At 34.0% G+C, this 15,266-nt stretch overlaps 1 protein-coding gene across 4 annotated transcripts in view; it reads left to right on the top strand.

Moving 5' to 3' along the window:
• The window catches only part of MTBP (MDM2 binding protein), an 80,839-nt gene that overhangs the window by 548 nt on the left and 65,025 nt on the right, over positions 1 to 15,266 (top strand). For 2 of the 4 annotated variants that reach the window (XM_054246782.2, XM_002759272.6), the window contains exons 2-9: positions 465 to 545; positions 4,726 to 4,799; positions 4,888 to 5,039; positions 7,286 to 7,344; positions 8,872 to 9,016; positions 9,970 to 10,087; positions 12,281 to 12,415; positions 14,523 to 14,617. In XM_054246782.2, coding sequence (XP_054102757.1) covers positions 465 to 545; positions 4,726 to 4,799; positions 4,888 to 5,039; positions 7,286 to 7,344; positions 8,872 to 9,016; positions 9,970 to 10,087; positions 12,281 to 12,415; positions 14,523 to 14,617 — 859 coding nt within the window. Of the gene's footprint in view, positions 1 to 464; positions 546 to 4,725; positions 4,800 to 4,887; positions 5,040 to 7,285; positions 7,345 to 8,871; positions 9,017 to 9,969; positions 10,088 to 12,280; positions 12,416 to 14,522; positions 14,666 to 15,266 lie in introns of all 4 variants that reach the window. The other 2 variants (XM_078353264.1, XM_078353263.1) reach the window with 1 other exon arrangement.

Below are 15,266 nucleotides of genomic sequence, written 5' to 3'. Positions count from 1 at the left end.
CATCTAATGGGAGGAGACATCCCACATATGAACTAAGTTTTGAAAACAAATGATGAATTTTAAAGATCTTAATTGTTATCGATTGCATTGCTTTTTGGTGCAACTGTCTAGATTCAGTATTGCATTTGATGTATTCATTTGTTTCGATCAAACAGGAATTTTGAGGAATAAATGTATGTGTTTGTGTATAAGGTGTTGTGACAGTTTCCCTTCTCTTCAAAATTATTCTTTTGTGGGGAATTTTGCATTTGTGCTAACTGGCTGGAATGTACAGATCGGGAGTCTTTTCTGTTTTTTTCTGCTTGCTTTAGATTTACTGTATCAAAACTTGAACAGATCTTGAGCAGTGTGTAGTACTTTCACATACAACCTACTGGTCTTGAGAGTGTCTGATGGTGAAATTGGAGTAGGTTGGATTTAGTAAATCTAGAGCCCTTTGAGTTAGTTTGTCTTTTCTTTTTCAGACTTCACAGCAGCAAATATTTATCACCTCTTGAAAAGAAGCATTAGTGCTTCAATTAATCCAGAAGATAGTACTTTCCCTGGTAAGTATAGTAAACCCCTCTTTTCTTTGACAATTCTAGGTTCTCAGCTTGAGTTTTGCTCCTTTTATGAAATTTTCTTGCTTATCTTAGTTCTGGATAACTAAGGGGAATGTGGCTTTATGAGGATGATTTTCCTGAGTAAAAAATGTAAATAATGCTCCCACATGATTTCCTTACCATTGATTTATTTCTTTATTTCTGTTCTTAGCTGTTACTGATTCTCTTAAAAGTATGTAATAATTACTAAACACAATGAGCTTTTCTCAATTCTTATCTGCTTTTACTTTTGGAAGTATTTCAAGTTTTTGACCAACCCATACTTTGTAAAAATCTTTCCTCCTTTAGCTTCTATTGGCATTATACAAATGCATTTAATTACTTTGATAGTTTTCTTTTATTCCCTCTTACTGTCCTTTATCAGAGAATGTGCTTTAAAGGTTCTGAAAATGGAGATGCCAAAACAAACCAATACCTAAAAACTGAAGGAAGTTTTTGTCAATGCAAGGAAGGGTCTGCCCCTTTTGATAACTGTGTAGTTCCCATGACTACAATCTGCACCTTTCTCTTCTTTCATTAAAGAACCTCTTGTCTCTCGGTGTCAACTACCACCATTGGGGAATGACTTCTAATAAGTATATGCTGCTCTAGCCTGTTTTCCAAGGCCCAGTAGTACTGATTAATTTTCAAGTTGCTATAATTTTAGTCAATACTATTATTATTGCAGGAAAGATTTTCTTTCATTTGCACCTCAACTGTATATGTAAGAGTTCTTGAGAGAATTTTAGGGGTTCTCGTGATAAATTTTACTTTCCACTTGTGTGCTTAGGAGTTCTTATACACACGGGCCTTGTTTTGCATGATAGTGTGGTACTTTATAATTGTGCAAAGCAATCCTAATATTATAATAATGAGAAAAATTAAAATTGTTCCATGACCTTTAATATCTTTTGTCAAAACATTAAAAACTCTCTTATTGTTATAAATGTTTATGGAAATAAACAAATTGTAAAAATTTACTTTGTACACCGTAATTTAAAACCTTGGAAACATTGAGAATTAAAGTGTTTTATTTCTTTGTATAAAGCCTATCAAGAGTAGTTAGAACAGTGTCTTCCACCTTCCCATCATCACGTAACTTATGATACAGAGTGAGTATTTTTTCTTTTATTGGCCAATTATTATATTCCAGTTGTATCAACTTCCAGTGTTTTATTCTTTGATTTTTTTTTTCTTTTTTTGAGACAGGGTTTCATTTTGTTGCTCAGGCTGTAGTCCAATGGCCCAATCATGGCTCACTGCAGCCTCAACCTCCCCAGCTCAAATACTCCTTCTTCCTTAGCCTCTTGAGTAGCTGGAACTACAGGCATGAGCCAGCACATCTGGCTTAGAGACAGGGTTTCATTGTGTGGCCCAGGCTGGTCTTGAATGCCTGGGCTCAAGTAATCCACTTGTCTTGGCTTCCTAAAGTGCTGAGATTGCAGACGTGAGCCACTGCGCCTGACCCGGACTTTCAATGTTGTGATATATCTCTGAGTTCCATTAATATTAAGGTTTTTGCTAGCATCATTTTCTCTGGGACAGCATGTTTTTCAGCAAAAGGTGTTTGTCACACCAGCTATTTCTAGAACTCTGTTTACATTAGCTTTGAAGATTGCTTTGAGTGTTAGCACTTTTTGTTTCTTTGGTGTTTATCTCTTTTTTAAAAATTCTCTCATCCACTTTTCCACTTTTATAAAATATCACAGGGTTTAGACTGGAAGACCTGGAGGCAACACAATCACATCCTTTGCTACCTGTGTGTAAGCTGAGTGGCACTTGTGCAGTGACCAATCAGTGACACCCTTTGAAAGTAGTAACATTATTGACTACTGATCATGACACACATCTTCATGTGTGTAGTGATTTTGTAGACTGAGAAGCTTGCAAGAAGTCTTAAACTATACAATTATAGTTTATTAATATACCATGGTAACTGAAATTTGAACCAGGTTGTTGGGGAACTGGTGTTATTTAAGCGATAGTAACTGAAATTTGCACGGATCAGAGCCATGCAAACAGAAACTGCCTGCACTGAATTTCGAGCCATACTAGGGTTATTAATTTCAGTAATATGGCAAGTTTGAGGGATGGAAAGTACAATATGATTATAATGGGATAAAGGTGGAGAGGTAGGCGTAGCTCTTTAGGGGATTTTGTGGTGTCAAGGTGTTTGGATTTTTTCCTAATGGTAATCAGCAGCCACTAAAAACTTTAATTAAGGAAGAGACATGATCAGATCTGTGCTTTTGAAGTATTCTCCCTGCAGTGTAGTAATGGATTAGAGAAAAGTGTAGCTGTTTCTGAATGGGGGGATGCTGTAGAAGACCAAATGAGGAATAGGAGAGGCAGCCAGCATGGAGGAAAATGGATAGATCTAAAGGAAATTATGGGGGAAAAATTCACCTACCTTAGCACTGAATTGGTGTGATGTAGAAGAAGGGATGGATGAGGAAGGAATCAAGGATGACATTGGGTTTCTGACTTGGGTAACGGCATGATGGTGGCATTTAGTGAGAAAGGAGAAGCAGATTTGGAGGGAATGTGACATGTTCAGCTTGGAACACGTTAATAGTTGCCTGTCAGAAATCAAAGTAAAAATGTTTTATAAAAGTTGGATACATGTGTCTGGAACTCAAAATGTAGGAGAGAGCTCGAGATATTAGGTTGGTGCAAAAATAATGGCAAAAACTGATTATTTTTGCATCAGCGAATACAAATTATAGAACCAATGTATAGATGTCAGGTAAAGCCATGAGAAAGGATGGGATTGCTTATGGATAGTAGGAAGAACAGAAAGTCTCGAACTGAATTCCAGTATTCAGAAGAACTGAACATCAGTGTTTAAAAGAATAAGGAGCAGCCAGAAAGATGAGTGCCACAGAAGCCAAGTGTTTTAAAAAGAAAGTAGTCAAATATGTCATCTTTGATGTTTTTCTTATGCTGAGAGATCAAATAACAACAGAACTAAAGACTGCTAGATTTAATAACAAGTCAGTTATTGGTGACTTTGGTGAGTGTTCTTTCAGTGGCATATTAGAGACAAAAAGACTGAAATGCATTTGCAAGGAAGTGGAAAAGCTGATGAGGAAATGGAGACAGGTGTGAACAGCACCTTCAGAAGTTTATCTTTGAGGACGAGCTAAGAAAGAGAAGTGGAGATGAATTTAAAGGGACCTCTTTTTAAAAGAAGAAATACTTTGAGAAACACTTGTGTGTATTTAAATGGCAATGGCAAAGAACAGACATAAGGGAGCAGATTGAAATTCAGGAAAGATAATATGATCAGTGGGGTTAGATGAGAGAATCAGTGGTCTCAGAGGAGGTTTGAGGGTAGCATTGAACTGGAAGGACAGTGCTTCTTACATGTTGAAGGGAAGGAAAGAGGAAAGACTTAATGGGAATACAAGTTGAGTTGTATGTTACCTGAGAGGATGTTGTAGGAATTATTACCTAATAGCTTCTATTTCATTAAGGCAGTAGGAGTCTTTTGCTGAGATTGTTGGAAGAAAGTGATGATAAGAATTTAGCATCTTATCTAGCTTCCATTAGTTAAGCCTCAGTTACCACGTTTCTTCCTCTTTTAATACCAGTTTTTATACGTAGCTCTAAATTCTTCATGACTCCTTGACACATACCCTGGGGGTGACCCTTAATCTTGTATCTTCACGTAATACTCCATTCTCCAAGAAGAGCGTCTTCCTTATCTTTAGGTTGGGGTTGCTCTTTAACGCCTCTGTCTCTAATCAGGCTGAACCAATCTGCGTGGTCTTTGGAGAAGGAATTGTTTTCATTAAAATGACTTACATGGTTTTGCGTTACTCAGTAATAACTGAGTAGCTGTGTATTTTCAACATCTTTATGGTAAATTGTGATCTGTGAAATGATGATTAAAATAATAAAAAATAATAATATGGATTTTGAATTGTGACAAAAGCCAAGTATTATGAGTAAAGGATTTTGCTCTTTAGGGAGATTGTTCTATTTGGATTTTTAGCAGGGATTTTTAAAAGATTCACATATATATGTTGGATAATTATGTAATATGTCTGAAAATTACGGTCTCTAGGTACAGTATATGTGCTGTGTCATCTGCTTATTTATGGTCTGCCTTTTTTCTAATAAGTGTGATTTTATTTTCAAGCCTGTTCAGTAGGTGGTATACCTGGTTCCAAGAAGTGGTTCTTTGCAGTGCAGGCAATATGTGGATTTTATCAGGTAATGTAAATTTAAAAATAGCTAATAGTGAATGTCTGTCTGAAGAATTTCATGATCCATTGTTTAATGCAATCTTTTGATTTATTAGTTTTGTAGCTCTGATTGGCAAGAGATACATTTTGATACAGAAAAAGATAAAATTGAAGACGTTCTTCAAACAAATATCGAAGAATGTTTGAGTGCTGTTGAGTGTTTTGAAGAAGAGGATAGTAATAGCAGGGAATCATTATCCTTGGCTGAGTATGCTTTTCTGGTTTTTGTATTATCATGAAAATACTTAATATTAGACAGTTATTTTAAGCCATAAGAGTGAAGATTACATATTTTAGCATCTTTACTAAATAAATCCTAGTTAATTGAAATTTTCAGCTCTTCACTTTGGAAGACATAAGGCAATTTTGGCCTTTTATTTGAATAAAATTCTTTAAAATACATGTTGCTTAAGTGTACATAATGTCAAGAATCATATAAAAAGTGATATTTTAATTAACATGTTACTTTCTTGAAGATAAATTCTGCCTAATATTCTATTTTATTTTTGAAACAGGGTCTTGCCCTGTTGCCCAGGCTGCACTGCGATGGTGCAGTCATGGCTCACTGCAGCCTTGACTTTCCGGGCTCAAGCGATCCTCTGGCCTCAGTTTGCAGAGTAGCTGGGACTGCAGGTGTGCACCACCACACCCAGCTAATTTTTGTATTTTTTGTAGAGATATAGTTTCTCCATGTTATTCAGGCTAGTCTTGAATTCCTGAGCTTAAGCATTCTGCCTGCCTTGGCCTCCTAAAGTGCTGGGAGTATAGATGTGAGCCACTGTGCCTGGCCAATAATGTCTTTTAAAAGCTTGAATAGAAACATTATTTAATGGTAATAGCTAGCATTCGTGCCAAAGTATCATTTTCATTTTGCTTTTTGAGGCCAAAATATGTGATTTATTTAATTTACGTATATTTGCAGTGTTTCGGGTACCTTTTAAAATCCATAAAGATTGACCCAGATGGAAGAGAAATCTTCTTTTAATTTAAGAAAAAAAAATAAAATCCATAAAGTTTGTGAGGATTATATATATACATGATTGAGTTCACTTTTAGCTTTTATTGAATTATGGTACAATATGTAAGTTGACCCAGGTGACGTAAGTTGTGATAATAATTTTTCTCTTCATGAAATATCTCCTCTTACAGTTAATACCTTTCATTTTAGTCTTCCATAACATTTCATGACAGAAAACTGATCTTATTTTAGTATCCACGTATTCTATCTGTAAGTAGCTGTAGACTGAAAAAATATCATTTTTCTTTTTCCAGATCATATTTGTTTGTACTGATTAATAAAAGGAGATCTTTCAGAAACAGAGAAATATAATTGAACCGGGGATTAGTAGATGTGGACTCGATTTACACAGTCTTAGGACAGTCACTTAACTTCTCTGATCTTTTGTTTTCTCATTCATAAGTATTGAAGTACTTTTAGATGATTTCTTAAGTGCTTTCATTTACCCTTAAAAACTCTTATCATCCCATATGTTTTCCTACCACTATTAAAAGACAAGTGTAAACTTTTCTGATAAGTGACCTAATAATTATTTCCACAAGAGGGAGCCTGAAAACTAGAGTTTAGATAGGACGCCTTAAGCTTCTAAGACGATGATGGGTTTATTATAAAGGATTTAAGTACCTTTATGCTATATAATAAACTTTTTTAAGAAAAAAATGTATCATGTAGATAAAACTAATAGGTTTTGAAGAATCTGAGGAGGGCATCATATTGTTTAGTCAAGACTGTTGAGTACAATTCAGAGAAAAATCATATCCTTTTTTATTAAACACTTAGCATTTTTTTTACTTTTAAGATTCAGAAAAATGGCTGGGCACAGTGGCTCATGCCTGTCATGCCAGCACTTTGGGAGGCTGAGGCAGGCAGATGACTTGAGCCCAGGAATTTGGGACTGTATCTCTACAAAAAATAAAAAAAATTTAGCCAGGCATGGTGGTGTGTGCCTGTAGTCCCAGCTACAGGCTGGAGACTGAGGTGGGAGAATCACTTGAGCCCGGGTTATTGAGGCTGCAGTGAGCTGTGATCATGTCATTGTACTCTAGCCTCAGTGACAGAGTGAGATCTTGTCTCAAAAAAAACCAAAACCAAAAATAAATAAAGATTTCAAAAAATGTTTGATCTGTTAGTTATGATCTATATTTAGTATGCTAGTTATAATTTGGGGGTTTTATTCCCTTTTTTGTTTGTTTTGAGGTGTGGGTGAGAACTTGTCCTCCGGGTTTGAATCCTAACTTCCATACATACTAGTTATGAACTTCAGGCAAGTTATTTAAAGTGGAGATAATAATAGTATTATAGTAGTGCCTCCTGAGATTATCATAAAGATCAAATGAGATTATGCATCTAATCTGTTTAACGGTGCACAACAATCTTTAGTTACTATTGCATATGTATTTGTGGTTTTTGTTCCCTAACTTACCCTTTTATTTTAGTCTCTATGAAGAAGCTGCAGAAAATTTGCATCAGTTATCAGACAAGCTTCCTGCTCCTGGTAATATTTTATGATTGCTTTTAGTAGTTTGTATCTTATTTTATTACACCTTTTATGAATAAGTGGTAAATTCATTCTTTATATTAGTGTTCTCACTTCTAATCTTCAAATTAAAAATGCAAAACAATTTTTAATTGAAGTTGATACAGAATGTACTCCATTAGAGTACATTACTGAGATGTAGCAATTCTTTTCATTGTTTTCATTTAATTAGGCAAAAATTAGAATTTAGAAAATTAAATACCTATCTCTGTATCTTTAGTGATTACTGGAGAACAGTCTTTCTACTACAGACTGTTGCTTTTCAGAGTATGTTCTGTAGAAGACTAATCCTATAAACAGCTCCTTAAACAAGAGATTATTTAACCTTGATAATTTGGATAGTGTTCTTTTATGGTGAAGTTACTATATGCATTCGCAAATGAAATGTCATATCGTAAAAGAAAGCGTTTCCTCCGCATTTTTTTTTATAGACCTACTTTTTTTTCCCATAGTGGAAAGACTATTTTGTGAAATACTATATCATAGTATTCCTAAAGCTGGTTTTTGTCTTAAACCAACCTTTGTATTAATCAAGTAGCTGTCATCTAGTAGTTGGTATTATTGGCATCCATAAATACTTTGAAGAGCATTCTTTTCTGAATACTTTGTTTATTGAGGGCCATTATCAAGTAGATATTTGTACTAGGAGCTGAGTGTACCATGTTGAATAAAGCATCTGTGATTAACATAAAGGACATTATAGCTCACAGTCAGTCTGATCTCTGTGTTCAAGGAGATCATATATTAGTACAAAAAGCCCTACGTAGAAAAAGAACCGAATGAGTTGACAAACATCAACTTTTAAAATGAAATGTGTTGAGTTCAAAGTATGCACTGAAATATTACATAGTTGTTTTAGCAAATTAGAATACTTTCATTATTAAATTTATATTCAGTTTGTTTCGTTTTGATTTTTCTAGTCCTTCAGGAAATTTATAATTTTATAAAATTTAAAGTTTTGTAAAGTTATTTTTTCTCAGGAACCAATGATGATGTCAGTATAATTGGTTTTCTGAGTGTGTTATTGTCCTTTTAAAAAGAGACATCATTTATTTGAACATCACAATTTGGCACTAATTCATTCTTTTTTGGATAACAAAATTATGTTTAGAAAAATATAATGAAATTGCACAGGTTTTTTTTTTTCTCTGTTGAGCACAATAGCATTGATGATGTTTAGAGCAATGTGTATAATTAACCACTGCTGCAGAATTGGCAAGTAATTATGATATAGTTTATTGTTTTCTAGTATATAGCCAAGAGTAGCTTTAAATCAAATGATGAACATTTAAAAATTTTGAACTCCTAAGGACATACATTGTTTTGAAGAATTTCAGAAATTAAAATCTTTCTTTGTCTTCTAAATAAATATAAAAGTCATTCTTCTAAATAAACATAAAACTCAGTTGTTCAGGGTACTATTTAGAGACATATCAGATCTAACATTTAAAAAAAGATTACAAAAATGCCTTTTTGTCTTTCCAGGTAGAGCAATGGTAGATATAATACTATTGCCTTCTGACAAAGATCCTCCTAAGTTGAAAGACTGTTTACCTACTGTAGGAGCATTAAAACATTTGAGAGAATGGTATTTAGCAAAGATCACTATAGCAGGAAATCACTGTGAAATGTAAGCTTCTTTGTTCACATTTGATTATTGTCTGTTGTGTTTTCACAGTTAACATACTATTCTGTTTTCAGAGTCAGCTTTTGAAAATTAATGTGACAAGATAAAATTTTATGTTACACCTTGATTGCAGATTTGTCTATTGAGAAGAATCTAGACGTTTCATAGTTTATGTTTCTGAGATATTTGTTTCTAGTAAATATTATTAATGCTGTTTTATAACCATTATCAGGCATTAATTCTATAAGCCACTATATGCTTTTGAACATAGATACACTGGATTTGTAATGTTGTATTTGTTTTTCTGTTATGTGCAATATATAAATATACACTGTTGTATTTTTTGATATTTTAGTAAGGTTTAGTTGTATATTACAATTTTGATCCTTAAGTAAGTATTCAATTGGATTTAATAGCTTCATGATTTGTTTTTATTCAGTGAATGTTTATTGAGCACAACCTTTATGGCAAGCCTAGCAATATATGCTGGTAAGTTAAGAAAGTGAAAAGACATGATCTTTTCCCCTCAAGTGCAGGGAGAAACAGGAATGCTAACAGTCAAGACAGTCTGTGATAAGTGCTGTTACAGAATTCCATACACAGCAGTATGGGAACAATATAGGAGAGCAGTTCTCCTTTTGAAGATAACGAGCTGACGTGTGCCTGTGTGTGTGTTTATGTACATCTGACAACTTTAAGCCAATAGTAAGAGGAAAGTCTGTTTCTTCATCCTTAGTACTAAAGATAATCCCTCTTAATTTATGAGGATGTTGGGACAAATGAACATGTGACAGCAACTCCCTTAGAGATTGCTTTAATGGATGTTTCAATATTATTAGTAGGAAAAATACAACAATATAAATTTGGTAATTTTGCCTCTTAGGCTTATAGTTAACTATAATTATTAAATCAGTAAAATATAAAACCCTGTATTGTTGTAATCTTTTTTTTTATAGAAACTGTCAGAAAATTGCAGAATACCTTTCTGCTAATGTTGTATCTTTAGAAGATCTCAGAAATGTTATTGACTCAAAGGAATTATGGAGGGGAAAAATACGGATATGGGAAAGAAAGGTAAATGAATTATTCACAGTTTGCCAAGCAGGTCTTTCAATTTTATTTATAACTCAGATATTCAAATAAATCTTAATGAAAATTTACCTGGTAAAGATATTCTGTAATAGCACTATCCAGTTAGAACTTTCTGCAATAATGGAAGTGTTCTGTATCTGTGCTAATACAGTAGCCTACACACCACATATTACTCCTGAGTACTTTATATGCAAGTAGTTCCACTAACTGAATTTTTCATTTTATTTGATTTTAATTAATTTTAATTTAATCACATAATAATATGATTATGTTTTGAGTGCTGTTTCTAGAATGTAACATTCTTTTAAAACATAGAATTTGGCATTGAGTTCATGTTGTTTATCCAAATTGCTTTATTTTGTTACATGTGCGAACCACTAGAAAAATTGCTTAGACCATATTGTCTTGCCGTAATACTACTTTAGGTGATCTCTGCTGTTTACTAACCAGCCCTCTGATTTTTGAACAATTGTTTTAACCTTATTGGACCCCAGATTTCTCAATTATAAAATGAGAATATTGTATTAGGTGGACTCTTCTAATCCTACATTTCTGTGAAGTTTTGATTTCGTTTTGACATCTCTTACTATGAAAGAATATGTTTCTGGGTTTTGTAAGTTATGTCCATTTTGAAATAAGTATTCATAGTAATTTACGTATTTTTGTAGATATACAAAACTAAACTAAGAAAGTTAATGTTTTTTTAGGGTAGCATGGGAACATGAGTAGGCCTTAGAGTTCGTCTAAAGTGTTGTTACACTAATTACTAGACATGTTTTTCCTTTTTGATTCCTGCTTCATAATGGTTTAATAATATCTCTGATTAGACAACAGGAATCAATGTGGCTGGATTCGTCTTGTTGATTTGCATGTTTGCTCATCCTAATCTCAGAAGGGTTAAATCTGCAGATGAACTTTCTCTGCAAGTGTTTTAATGTAAAAAAAAAAAAAAACAAACCACATAGCCAAGTGGAAGAGTGGAAGATACAGTTTTCTAGATTGCTTTTGTATGTTTTCTGAAACTGCATGTTTACATGAAGAAAGATAATGCAAAGTTCTTTTCCTGTGATTCTTTTATTCTCTTGAATAGGAAATTAAATGTGCATATCTCCACTGGATGCATTAAAAACTTGAAATTGCCTTTTTTGGTAGACAACAGCTTTTTAGCCAAGAGGCTATCTAGTGATTAAGGACATAGATTCTAGAGTTATATTGCCTATAATCAAATCCCAACTCTTTTTCTTTCTAGTTTTATGTGGCATGTTGTGTAATGCTTAGCCTCTTGGTGCTGCAGTTGTCTTCATCTGTAAGATGGTGATAATAGTTCCCATCTCATAGATTTTTATGAGGATTAAATTATTTAAAGCAGAGTTACCACTCAGCGTTAGCTGTCATTATTGTTGTGGCTGCCATTACTATTCGCATCCTTGCTATTACTAATTCTGTAGCAATTGATCTTATCATCAGCAACATTTATCAAAGGCAAACTATGTGAGACACTGTAGTAAGGATCTAGTAAGGAATAGATAGGGCCAGTAGTGGTGGCTCATGCCTATAATCCCAGCACTTTGGGAGGCCGAGATGGGTGAATCACCTGACGTCAGGAGTTTGAGACCAGCCTGGCCAACATAGTGAAACCCATTTCTACTAAAAATACAATTAGCCAGGCATAGTAGTAGGTGCCTATAATCTCAACTACTCAGGACACTGAGGCAGGAGAATCACTTGAACCTTGGAGCTGGAGGTTGCAGTGAGCCGAGATCATGCCACTGCACTCCAGCCTTTGCAACAAGAGTGAAACTTTGTCTCAAGGCAAAAAAAAAAAAAAAAAAAAAGGAATAAGACAGACAGCTTCTGTCTTAGCATAACTTACAGACTGGTAGGAAGCCAGATACTGAACAAAGCAAAAGAAGTTGTTTGGTCTTGTGGCTGCATAGAATGAGCTTAACATATTCTTGCCAGCTGGTGAAGGGCCAATGAGAACTTTCCATGAAAAACTGATGTTTAAGCTGAAATAGGATGTGTACCTAAATGTAAGAAGCACATTTTTGAGCTGAGGAATCAAAAATAAATTTATACATGGGTTTCCTCTCAACATTTACACTGTAAAGATATATTAATCTTTATAGCATTATTCATGTTGCTTATAACTGTGTTTTCTTGGTCTCTTTTCAGTTTGGATTTGAAATTAGTTTTCCTGAATTTTGTTTAAAGGGAGTCACATCTAAGAATTTTAATACATCTAATTTATATACTGACTTTCTTGCCAAAAAGATAATACCACCAAAGGATAAGAATATTTTACCAAAGGTAATTGTGTTTATTTTTTTTGTGTAATCCTTTCTGTGTATTTTTGTTACTATAAAATGTTTGAATCTTGAATTAAGATTACTAATATATGTGAATTGTGCTCACTAGCATAATTTTTAATATAATTAAATATTTGAGTTATACTATGTTGTCAGCATTAAATTTTGATGAAACTGTCCTTTTTTTAGATGTTTAAAAAAATGTAATGATACTAAATCAGTATAGGCCTGAAATCACCTTTGATTTGGACTTTACTATGTGCCCTTTCTAAGACTCACTTTGGAGAGAATGTAACCTAGTGCGAAAAGAGTATGTTTTGATTTTAGGTAAACATGGGTTTGGAACCTGACTGTGTCACCTATAAGGTGTTGTTTATAACCTTGGGTAGATTGATTAACTCATCTGTGAAAGTGGAGGTAGTAGTAACGCACTTATCTTACAAAGTTTTTTTAAGGATTAAGTGAGGTTAAGAGTTTAACATCTGACGCAATGCCTGACATATGCTTAACTTAGAGTTTAAGAAGTATTGGCCAGGCGCGGTGGCTCAAGCCTGTAATCCCAGCACTTTGGGAGGCCGAGGTGGGTGGATCACGAGGTCAAGAGATCGAGACCATCCTGGTCAACATGGTGAAACCCTGTCTCTACTAAAAATACAAAAAAATTAGCTGGGCATGGTGGCGCGTGCCTGTAATCCCAGCTACTCAGGAGGCTGAGGCAGGAGAATTGCCTGAACCCAGGAGGCGTAGGTTGCGGTGAGCCGAGATGGCGCCATTGCACTCCAGCCTGGGTAACGAGAGCAAAACTCCGTCTAAAAAAAACAAGTATTAGTTGTTGCCTCATATCTCCTATACATTTTTTCTTAAATACAAGTAATTATAAAATATAACAATTAGGAAAAGGTTCAGTTGGCTTTTTAACATTGAAAAAATAACATAAGAAGAGATATTTATATGAAAGCACCTTAGAATTCACTTTAAAAGACCTAAGAGTGTGGAAAACACTGGTCATGAAGTTAAAGGGACATCAAATTGTTAATATTTTCTGATCAAAGGGTGGTACAAAAAGAGGGCATAATATCTGATTTGAACTTATTTCTCAATGTTTGTTTAGAATTGCTCACTTTAAGTAACTTACTATGGCCTTCTTTCACTGGAATATTAAATACTTTTCTAAAGATTCAAATTCTAAGATTCATGACCTCAACTTTTCTTCAAGTATGAATAATGTATCTAAATTTTGCTACTATTGAGGAGAATCTTAGGGTACGCTTCTTCAACAATGTAAAATTCATATTCTCTCTCCTGTATGTGTATAGACACAAAACCACACTGTATACACATACATGTATATGATTATGTGGATATATATACACATAGCCATGTACAGTGAAATTACTCAGCATTTTACAATTCTAAAGCTTCGTGTAAGTTCTTCAAGAAGTGTTCTCTTTTCTTTGCCTTCCCTCTGACACTCTGTGGCTCCAACTATTGAAATAGCTGCCCTTCGCTAACAAACTCTACTTTAGTTTAGGCTTTACCCAAGAAATACAGTACTGAGATTTTACTTTTTTCTGAATGGATTTTTCTATGTTAATTAGCACATGCTGGCTTTACTCTCTTTCTGTAATTTATTTAGTCTTTTCACTAGAATTTTTTTTTAAATGTCAATGTACCACTCAATCTAAGTTCATTGTGGATTGTCTTTTTTTTTTTGGCTTTTTTAGTCTGCAGATTCTGCCTACAGAGGTAGGTTGCTAATTTGTTACATCAACACTATTGCCTGTTGGATTACCTGTCTGTCTTGTGGAAGATAAACAGCAAAAGTCGAGAACTCTTGTTCTCTGTTGCTTACCTCTTTCCATACTTATTTTCTCCTGTGAAAGCTCTTCCTGGTTACTAAGTGATCTCCATGTCTGTTTCTCTACCCTGAAAGGTAGAATTGAAATTGAAGAAATTCTTGTCTTCTATAGAGGATTAAATGCTAGACATGCATAATGTGTAAAAATTTGCTTTTTAAGATCCATTTTAAAGTTTTACACCCCTAATCACTAATTTGTTTACTTCATTTATGGTATTTAAATATTACATAATTTCAATTTCTTTTCTAGGTTTTCCATTATTATGGCCCTGCTTTAGAATTTGTGCAGATGATAAAATTATCAGATCTGCCCTCCTGCTATGTGTCAGACATTGAATTTGAGTTGTATCCTTTCATTTACATGTTCATTTTCAATTACATTTTCTGTGTCAGGTAGGTAAATATACATGTTAGGTATATTCATTATATTCATTGTTTTAATGTTGCTGCTCAGGTAGGCTGCTGGACTTTTTATTGTTGGAGTTGCTGGGGAAGGAAGTTATTGCTTTTCCCACCTCCTGGATCCTATACCTATTTTATCAGAAATCTTCCTCCCTATGCAAGCTTCTTTATTTTTATTCAGTATTGTTGAGGCTTTTCTGTGGATAGGGCTGTGGAAATAATACAGAAGCGATTGAGCCTTCCTTTTTTAATGCAGTTATAATGTTCTTTTCCTGAGCATAGGACTGATCTACTCTTACACCTTGTCTAGCATTAACTGAAACTTTGTCCTTCCCACCCACTGCCCAGACACCATCACATGTATATTTTATATGTTTTTAACTTTACTATTACTTTATATAGTTTTAATGCTTTTTAGAAATAATTTCCCTTTTCCTGAAATCCAAGAATACATCTCCATGACTCAATGTGTTTTACTCAATGTATTTCTGCTGAAGAAGTCTATAACTGCAATATAGCATAGCATATAGTAAGCACTCAATAAATATTGTCAGATGAATGACTTTGGATTATGTCCACCTAAATCAAAGTA

This window comes from Callithrix jacchus, chromosome 16 (genome assembly GCF_049354715.1).
Source record: "Callithrix jacchus isolate 240 chromosome 16, calJac240_pri, whole genome shotgun sequence".
Taxonomy (NCBI): domain Eukaryota; kingdom Metazoa; phylum Chordata; class Mammalia; order Primates; family Cebidae; genus Callithrix; species Callithrix jacchus.
The sequence above is the reverse complement of the archived record's forward strand: the minus strand, read 5'-3'. Positions and strand labels throughout refer to the sequence as shown.